Raw genomic sequence first — 9,279 nt, forward strand, 5'->3', positions numbered from 1 at the left:
AGCAAACAAAAAGAATAATTAATTCATGTAATATGCACAAAAGATGTAGAGACATTAGAAATAAACTTGTCAACAGAATACAGATACTTAATTCAGTAACTGGAGAAAGAAATTCCTCCAGACAGCAACAAGACAAAAGATTCCAGAGGGTTTGAGGAGTTATTCTGTACTTTATTACAAAAAAATAACTGTGCATTAATACAATGAGAGCTATTCAATTGTCAAGCATTGGACTGATTTGAGTAACTTTAATGTACTTTAATGTACTGTGCACTATGCACTGTATTATCTAAAAAGAAAAGGCCAGTATTAGATTAGGTTCAATATAAAATGACTGGGATCGGATCGGGGGCTAAGAAACTTTGATTGGGACATCCTAGTTAAACATTTATGTAATTATTTTTACTTGTATGTTTCTATATCTTGGCCCAGAAAATACTGTTCGCTGGCCTGGGTATGTTAAAATCTCATTAGAAACCTCAAATAGTCAACAGCATACATGTTACGAATGCTATAAATGTTTATTTACTGCAGGTATCCATAGTGCAAAATGTATGCTTCTGATACTAAGTAAATAACATTGTTTTAAACCAGCAACCTTTTTATTCTTTGATAAGAGGCTTTAGTACAGGCCTGGCCAACCGGCTCTTTGCCTGGTTTTATGCGGCTCTTACGTTCATATCGAATTTGTGTTGTTGTATAGCCCATTTTCACTGCCCAAAAAACCGCGCTAACACCCGATATTAATCGGCTTCACCTCCGATCGGCATTGATGTGAACATCACACCCAGGTGAACCCGCTAATTTTTGCCATGACGGAGGCAATGAAGGCTCGACTCATCCGTCGCAACAAGCAACATGAAACTGCCGCTCAGCTTGGAGGGAGGGAAACCTTATTGTTGAGTAAACAAAATGCATAGCAAAACGAAAATATGAAGATGAACACGTTTTTAACAGAGTGGGAGAGTTTATTATTTTTGTTGAACGTAATGCAAGCCATTCTGCCTTATATGCCAGGCGTCATTAGCGCATTTCAAGGCTTCAAATTCATTCATATTGTAAATGTTATATTTTTGTTTGTGGACTTGGTTGAACTGAGAGTTTGTGTGTGTGAACATTGCACACAATGTTTATTGTTGAAAATGACTGGCTGTGGTCTTAGTACTGTAGGAGTCCATTTCTGTCATTATATGTTGTGTGTGACATTTAGTGTGTGAGAGAGAGAGGAAGGGATGGGGAGATGTTCATGTGTGCCCATGTGTATGATGTGGCCTTTTGCAGTAACACGTAAAAAATTGGCCTCTTAGTCTCTGACTGTTGGCCACCCCCCAGAGTCATAGTCCTGTCCCCCTGTCCATAGGACTACTAACTAGCTAGTGGCAGCAGCTAATAAAGTTAGCATATGCAACAGCACACCATTAAGGGACTCCCTGTATTACAAGAGAAAGGTCCATGTTGCAACAATCCCCTGATTTGTCCCGGTGACAAGGCTCATTTTGTTTTTCTGTAACTATACGACAAATAAAAACTGGGTTGACTATGGCTCTTCACATTGACTAGCAGTTAAGGCGACTATAAGGGGCAGCCCTTGGGATACGTGATCACAGTAGCATCCTTTTGTACTCATTCAACAACACTGTGATCAGAAATGACAATTCTTCAGTCAAAGATGACTTTGTCTCATGACTTTAGCCTCAAATGCATATTAATGAAGAATAGCTCGTTCACTGATTACATACATGTGAAATTCAATGCGATCCTTACCTTAGGAGAATCACCTCGTCCTTTATGTTCCTGTTTACACTGCACATGACAGTAACATGGAAAGTGCAAAGTCATTTAAAAACTTGAGTGGACATTGAAAATATACTCTCTAAGATTGTAATAGGTGCTTTAGATGATAACTAACTGCATGAAACTGTATTTAACTTACTTGAGCAGAAGAATCAACAGCTCTCTGAGTTGTTGGGTTTTGTGCTTTCTATTGACAAAATAAATTAGTTGTTAATCCATAACAGTATAGAAATATTATAAAATTCTAATAAATGCTATTAGTTTTAATGATATATAATTCTTTATCTGTTGGTGTTATCAAAACTTTTTATAGAATTTCAGGCTCCTGTAAACTGTAGCATGTATCTACATATGTGAGATTTATTCAACTAAATACAGTTTTTCTGTAAATTTTCTTGACAGTGAAGAACTTTACCTTTAACAACTTGAGTTGCTCCTTAAATATCGCCCTTGGTCCCATTGCTGGGATTAGGTTAGTGATGTCTTGATTATCGAGACAATAAAGACTTCTCTTGTTAATGCGTTCAGCTGTAATTACAAAATATTCAGTTGAATCTTACTCATGCAACAATGAGAATGTAGAAATTTATTCATAAGAGGTCCAATAGGTGTGGGTTCAGCTGTTTGATATTTTTAAGTGGATTACATTATGTTGATTTGATTGTATTTTAACAATGTATTACTTTTCAGTCTTACTTTGTTGCTTCTTGTACTGAGATCTGCATCTCAATTATCTCAAACCAACAATCACATTTCTTAATTAATGTGTCCCTTCTAATTGTGTGAAAATGTATAAGGTCTTTCCCAGAAATACATTTGTATTCTCTGAACACAGAAGACAACAATTGCCCAAATATGTCATCACTGATCTTTCCCATTGTCTTAAAAGTATGTCAGCAATATTTCAGTATTTTCCTGCAGAATAATGTTGCAGCATTTGTTATATCTGTAGTAGTAGATGCTGAGATGTTTAAGTATCGGTATGCCATATCAACATTGTATAATATCTGTGCCCAACAAAGAAGCACGGTAATACTTTACCTTTAAATCTTTCAATCCACTCACTGAGACCCCATTCAGTTAATTTGTTATGAACAAAATCATCCATGACCAAAAACAGCAACTGGAAAGTAGACAAATAATTATATTATAATACAGTTGAGGTGTGCTTGGTTTGTGATTATGGAGAGTGAGGTATGTCATGTGTATAGCAGTGCAGGTCGAGTTGTCTGCCTGAACTAGCTCACAGGCGTTGCTCCTATTGTTCTCAAACTTTTTTCATGAATGTACACCCCTTTAAAATATTTGTCTGCCAAGTACTCCCTGACCAGCGCAAAAGATTTATATAAAGAGGTACAATATAGCAAAACACTTAAGTGATACATTTCAAATGTGTAGAATCCATAAAATTTTTTCATCATGCAGTAACACAGATTCTCCACGTTTCTGCATTTTTTGTACAATTTAATGAGAAACAAGGACTTGTGCAGGATCTTAGTCACTCATTCCGGCTGGCAGGGAGGCAACTATAGTGATCAAACTCTTACCAGAGGTTTTAGGGCCATTAACAGTTTACAGCAGTTGACGTTTGCATTGAAAATGGCTTATATTGAATATAAAATATGGTTTATCAATCTGACATTTACATTGTTTATTTAACTTATTGTAGTATAATTATTTTAGAATTATGCTTATGATGTTGATATTTTTTAAATTAACATTACCAAAAAATCGCATTTCAGTTCAGTACCCTATTTGAGAAACACTGTTTTTAGAAATCCATTATTGCTTTACATTTTGGGGACAGTTGAATTAAATGTAATTGAAAGAAAAAGAAGGGGTTATCAAACTGATTAGGGCAAACATGTCCATGGCAAAGATTCAGGAAATATAAGTCAGGACACAAGTTACGGCACAAATATTTGACCATCTGTTATTTCTTTGTGGACTCTTTGTGAAAGCAAAATCAACTGTAAAGTATACTAACTGAAAAACTTCTTAAACAATACACTATCCTAGCATTTACAGTGTATAATATTGGATGTAAATTAGTAACAGATGCAAGCATTATGTGGTCTTGACACTACTACATCTCCGCCAGAAATGTTGGGCGTAACATCAGGGATTTAGCATGCGAGCAGGTAAATGGGAATCCACAATAGCAAACTAATAACAGATAATGTATCAATATATTGTAGCTGCTTATCTTTTGGTTATTGTTGCCCACTATAGGCCTAAACTTTTTAAAGTGTGTCACAGAATATCCTGACTGAGTTATCTTGATAAAACAAGAAAGGTGTTAACCTTTACAGACATTGTGAATTAAAAAGAAATCGTAAATTTTAAGTAGCAGAATCACATATAGAAATGCTCTTTGGAGGTATGTGCATATTTTGAGTAGCCTATATCTACACTGTATAAATGATAAATCTCTAGCATATTAATGACTGGATTATTAACATAAAATAGTGACATAATGCTGCAGTAGGCTTCTACATATAATCTTAGTTTTTAACTTTGTGTCACAGTAATATATTCAGCTGTGAATGTAATGCATTGAAGTGTACTTACATTTAGTCTGTTCCTCTTTAATGCACAGTCATGACTCCTCTGGTGCTTGATCTAATTTGAGCTCTTCTTCTTTTATATAGTCTCCACCTCTTTCTCATTTCTACCCACAAAACAGGTTCAGCTTTGTAAATACGTTGTAGAAACTTGAGTGGGTACCCTGGGGCGTTACTACGCACAACAGCAAGCATGATCGGTCCGTGTACAGATATGGTTTATAAATATCTCCATGTTTTTATGTAATACAATGTATATCACAATATACACAGTTTCTCTCTAATAACATACCATTAATTCTTAATTACTGCCTACATTTGATGGTTTTGTAGAATATGATGCATTGCTGTAGATTAAATTATCCAACAGTATATGAAGTAGTTTAAATTAGTTCACCTTAAACATCTACAGCCGAACAACGCAACACACACATTGCAGCAGGAATATTAATCCAAACACATCTTTTATAATAGTAAAACACTTTAATAGGCACCATTTCACTGCACAATGACTACTTTAAGCTTTAAAGTTTAAAATTGTACTATAATACTTTTGTATACTTTTACCCTAGTAAGATTTAAAATGCAGAACTAAGGATGCCTTTTTTAATGGGGGTATTGGTTTTTGGGAGACGGGGCTTTTTTTGTGTTGGCCAGGAAAGCGCCCAAAGGGCCCAGTGCGCTTCTGGAATTTTAAGGCCTGGTCCCCAACTTTGGGAAACAGGGGACCATAAATTCCAAGGCAATTGTTTTCCCAGTCCCCCCTAAAACCCCAGGAAAAAGGGGAGCCAAACTTTTTCGGCCAATTATTTTAAAAAAGGAAAGAAGGAGCAAAAAGAGAAAAAAGAAAATGCTTGTTTGGCAAACCAGGAAGGAAGGTATTTTGCTGGCTACAAACCGCTTAAACCCCTTCCAATTTAACATGCGCCAGGTTTCCCAGGAGAAACGGGGGGGGGGAGCTTTATTTCCGTTTTTTTTTTTCCAAAATTTTCTTTTCCATTTAAAAATTGGCTTGGGGCCAGGAGTTGAATTGGGAACAGAGAATTTTGAGGAGGCCATGTTCGCCCCCCATGCTGCGGCTTTTTCCCCTTTTTCTCCCGGTTACACCCAAAAAAAAATAACCCTGCCCCTCGCTTTTTTTTCTTTTTTTCCAGTATAAGAAAAGACAAGTAATTTCTAAATTTCTTCAAATGGAACCATTAACGAAAACCTGGACATGGCGATGGATCTGCGGGCTTGTGGTAACTTTTTGTTTGCAAAAGGGAAACTGGTAACTGCTGGAAACCCTTCATAAGGTTTTCTTTATTCTCTTCTTGTTTTTCGATTAACCCCAAGTGTGAAACCCTGGAGGCTGCCGATTTCAAAGCCCCAAATCCTTCAAAACCCCCAACTAAGTCTTTTCGGGTGGGGGCATAATTTGATTGTGAATTGGGGAAAAACCACCCATTTCACCTTTAAAACCACGGGTAGGGTGGAGGGGGAAGAGATGTTTCAACAGGTTTTTTCTGCGGTTTCTACTGTTCTTTGGATTGGATTCTTTCATTCTGGGGGCTTGGGCAAAGTTAACACAGGTTTTTCCAACCACCTGGAAAAAACTGGCCCAAAAGGGCTGGCTTGCTACATCGCAAAGAAATGGACCAGAAAAAACCGAAGTTTCCCCCCAAAAAAACATTTTTTTTTTTTTAAAACCACTGGCCTGTTTTCCAAAAAATCGACAACGGGCTAAAAAGCTTCTTTGAGAAAAAAACAAACAGGTGGATAGAATAAGAACCAAATAATCCCGGGAAAGGAAAGGATAGAAATGAAAGAATTGTTTAGAAGAAGGGAATGGCCTTTCTTTTGCCAAGGCTAATGGAGCCACAGAGAAGTTCTGGGCTGTTGGCGCGGGCCCAAAAATGAAGGTTTAATAACGGTTTTTTTTCTTGGGAGGGATGTGCTAATTCTAAAGGAGACTTTCTGGAAGGGAATTTGCAATTAAAATTTTCTTGCGGGGCTGAACCAACTTTCCCCTTGTAGAGTACCGGGGAGGGATTTAATGGACAAATGGCCATTTCTTTGAAAAAAAAAAAAAACCGGAACCATGCCCATCCACCAAACCTTTCGTGGGCAGTGGACATAAGGAATTCAAATGAGCCGAAAGCCAATCTATTGAGTTTTTTTTCCTTTTTTTTTTTTTTTACAATCACGCCTGCTACCTTTTTAATCCCATCAATTTTTCAATTACTTTCTGCTTTTATTTTTTGTTTTCCAGGCTTCAATTGTTCCCTACTTAATTTGGTTCCTACAAAGTAACGTTAAAACCCCCCCAAGGCTCCTCACCGCCAAGAAGAAAAAAACCCAAGTGATTAGGCTAAAACTTTCTTCAATAGCAATTCGAAGGGCAAAATTCAAAAAGCACCAAAATTGCCCTTGGTTAAAACCAATGGAAGGAATTGAGAAAACCCCCGCGGTTTCAAAAACCCCCATTTTTAAAATGCACTTACGGAGAGATGGCTACGACACCCATTGTGCAATGGGGACGCCCTTCCTTCTAAACAAACACTGAGTTAGTTCCCCCAAAAAACGCTTCACCTGGGCATTTTTTTCAGGGCAATTTTTTTTCAATAAATAACCTTCCCACGCTCACTGGACAAATGGGGCTTTTCGTCGGAGAAATACAATCCAATCAATGATTTAAAAACTTTCTTCAAGGAATTTTTTTGTCCTGGCAAGGCCCCAAACAAACTTTTTCTTCTTTTTAAAGGAGATGATAATATGTGTGTCCCTAGGAAATAGCTTCCCCCACTTGCCTTATGGCCAACTTATCCCTGTTGTCTTGTTAAAAAAAAAAAAACAGGCCCCCCCCCTTCCCTTTTCTTCTGGTACTTTTTTAATCTCCATAAACTGATTCCCTAAAACAAAGCCCAAAGCTTTTTAAAGCCCGGGGGGCTATTAAAAAGGGAACATTTAAAGGCCTTGCTGCCTTTTGCTTCTTTGGGAACCTTGCTAAAAATGGGGGGCCAATTGTGGAAACAAGAACTTTTTTCCACCCACGCCAAGGAGGAAGAGGGGAAAGGGGTTTTAAAAGCCCTGGCCAAGAGTGCTTTCCCCCAAAAAAGGGGCCAAAAACTAAGAGCCATGCTTTTGTGAAGGAGGAGGATTTTTTTCAGTGTTTGTTGTGTGTGGTGTGTTTTTTTGTGTGTGTTGTTGTGGGTGTGTGGTAAGAGGCCCTGCTTTGGCCTCTTCTTACCCACACCAAAGGAAAGTTGAAGAAGTTTTTTCATTCTCAATTGCCCACTGCGGGGCTGCAAGGATTGCAAAGTTTCAGAGGAAGAAGGGGGCGAACGAAAGATTTTTTTTTTTTTCAAAACGGGCCCCAATGGGGCCAAAAAGAAGCCATTTCGAAGGCCCCCCCTAAGCAAAAATATACATAACCACCAAGACCTATATCTCTGTATAGGGCCATTGTTTTTCAAAAAGGTGGCTTTTTTAATTGGACACAGTTTTTAATGGATTAAATTAAACGCCCAGTTAAAGTTGTAAGGGGAAAAAAACAACCCGGAAACCAATAAAACCAGCCAGAATTTCCCACCAGGCCCCCAAGAAAACTTAATCATAATTGCCCCTTAAGCAAACCTTTTTCCCTAAATTCAACGTAAAAAAAAAAAAAAAAAAAACTAGTTAGAAAAAGGATTTTTGTTAACAAACGTGCTCCAAAAAACTCTTTTTTCACAGCGCGCGAAGAGAGAAACAGGCATTCTTTTTATTTCAAAGACAATTGAGAAGTTCTTTATATCTGGCTTTTGCTTATATTGTAATATGTTGTCTTCTATTGTATGTTGAATATTATCTTGTTGAGACAGAGTCCAACAAGTTAAATCACATCCCGTGTTCGGCGGGGCTGCACGACCGGCTCAGCTCCCCAACCAAACCCACTACCTCCTCTACCGCGCCGGCCTCCTCGGCTCCCTCCGTCCTTTCTCCTCTCATGCTTCTCCATCCCTCATGCCTGTTAAAGGCTTGTCCGCAGGGCCGTGGATGCACTTGTGTGGACCCAACAACAGAGAAAACCGCCCAAAAATCTAACAGCTCTTCCTCCCACTTCCTCCCTCCCGTCCATCCTCCACTGCTACCACCACCAGCTCTCCTCTCTCCTCTCCACCCTGCTCTGTCTTTCCCAAGCTGCACCGGCGAGCTTTTCGTATGAACTGCTGGGCCAGCTGAGAAGCCTGCTACTCCTGGTGAGATGGCTAATACTCAGGTGCAAAGCAGGCTTCTTGCGTAGCCAAAGGCTGCTCTCCGACTGTAGATCTCCATGTTGTGACTTTGTCAAACACGGGGAAAAAATCGCGTACCAGGCTGAGGCACTTCCATTCACACAGGAGGGTCTGATTGAAGACCCAGGCAGACCAGGCACGGTACGTACTGGAGTATTAGGGGATGGCACCATTTACCTTGATTTCTCTGCCTGGAGGAAGGGCAGCCATTGAAACTTATTAGATAACAACATTCCAAATGAAAAAAAGAAACTACATGTCCACAGTGAAATTTCAACTTCAAGTATTCGATTAAAATCAAGTTCATTTGTAATCAGATGCTGAAACATGAGAAAGAGAGAGTGGTTTTCTTCTGAGATTGCAACGTTTTAAAACGTTGCACCACTGTCAGTCTTGATTCAGTTAAGAATTTGAACTAAAACTGTGCGTAGGTATATTTCCATTTTAAAAGGCTATTGGGCACAGAAAACTAAAGAATCACGAAACGGACAGAGCAAGTATTTTCAGTAATGTGTCTGTTACTGTCATTGGTGAAATTGCAGGACTGGTTGTGAAAGTGGGTGCGGCTGCTTGTAATTAAAGATACCTGATGGGTTGTTGAGGTATAAACGTGTTATTTCTTTCGACATCATTAAAAATAACCTTAACTTAACTGCAACAAACAG

The 9,279-nt window shown here is 38.5% G+C and overlaps 1 protein-coding gene across 1 annotated transcript in view; it reads right to left on the reverse strand.

Annotated features, from left to right (window-relative positions):
• The window catches only part of LOC118323161 (nuclear GTPase SLIP-GC-like), a gene marked incomplete at its 3' end in the record, with an annotated part of 15,035 nt that extends 6,708 nt beyond the window's left edge, over window positions 1-8,327 (reverse strand). The window contains exon 1 of the mRNA XM_035655092.1: window positions 8,221-8,327. Coding sequence (XP_035510985.1) covers window positions 8,221-8,327 — 107 coding nt within the window. The remainder of the gene's footprint in view (window positions 1-8,220) is intronic.
• Window positions 8,328-9,279: the final 952 nt, after the last annotated feature.

This window comes from Morone saxatilis, unplaced genomic scaffold, assembly GCF_004916995.1.
Source record: "Morone saxatilis isolate NCDOM2014 unplaced genomic scaffold, NCSU_SB_2.0 Contig14, whole genome shotgun sequence".
NCBI lineage: Eukaryota > Metazoa > Chordata > Actinopteri > Moronidae > Morone > Morone saxatilis.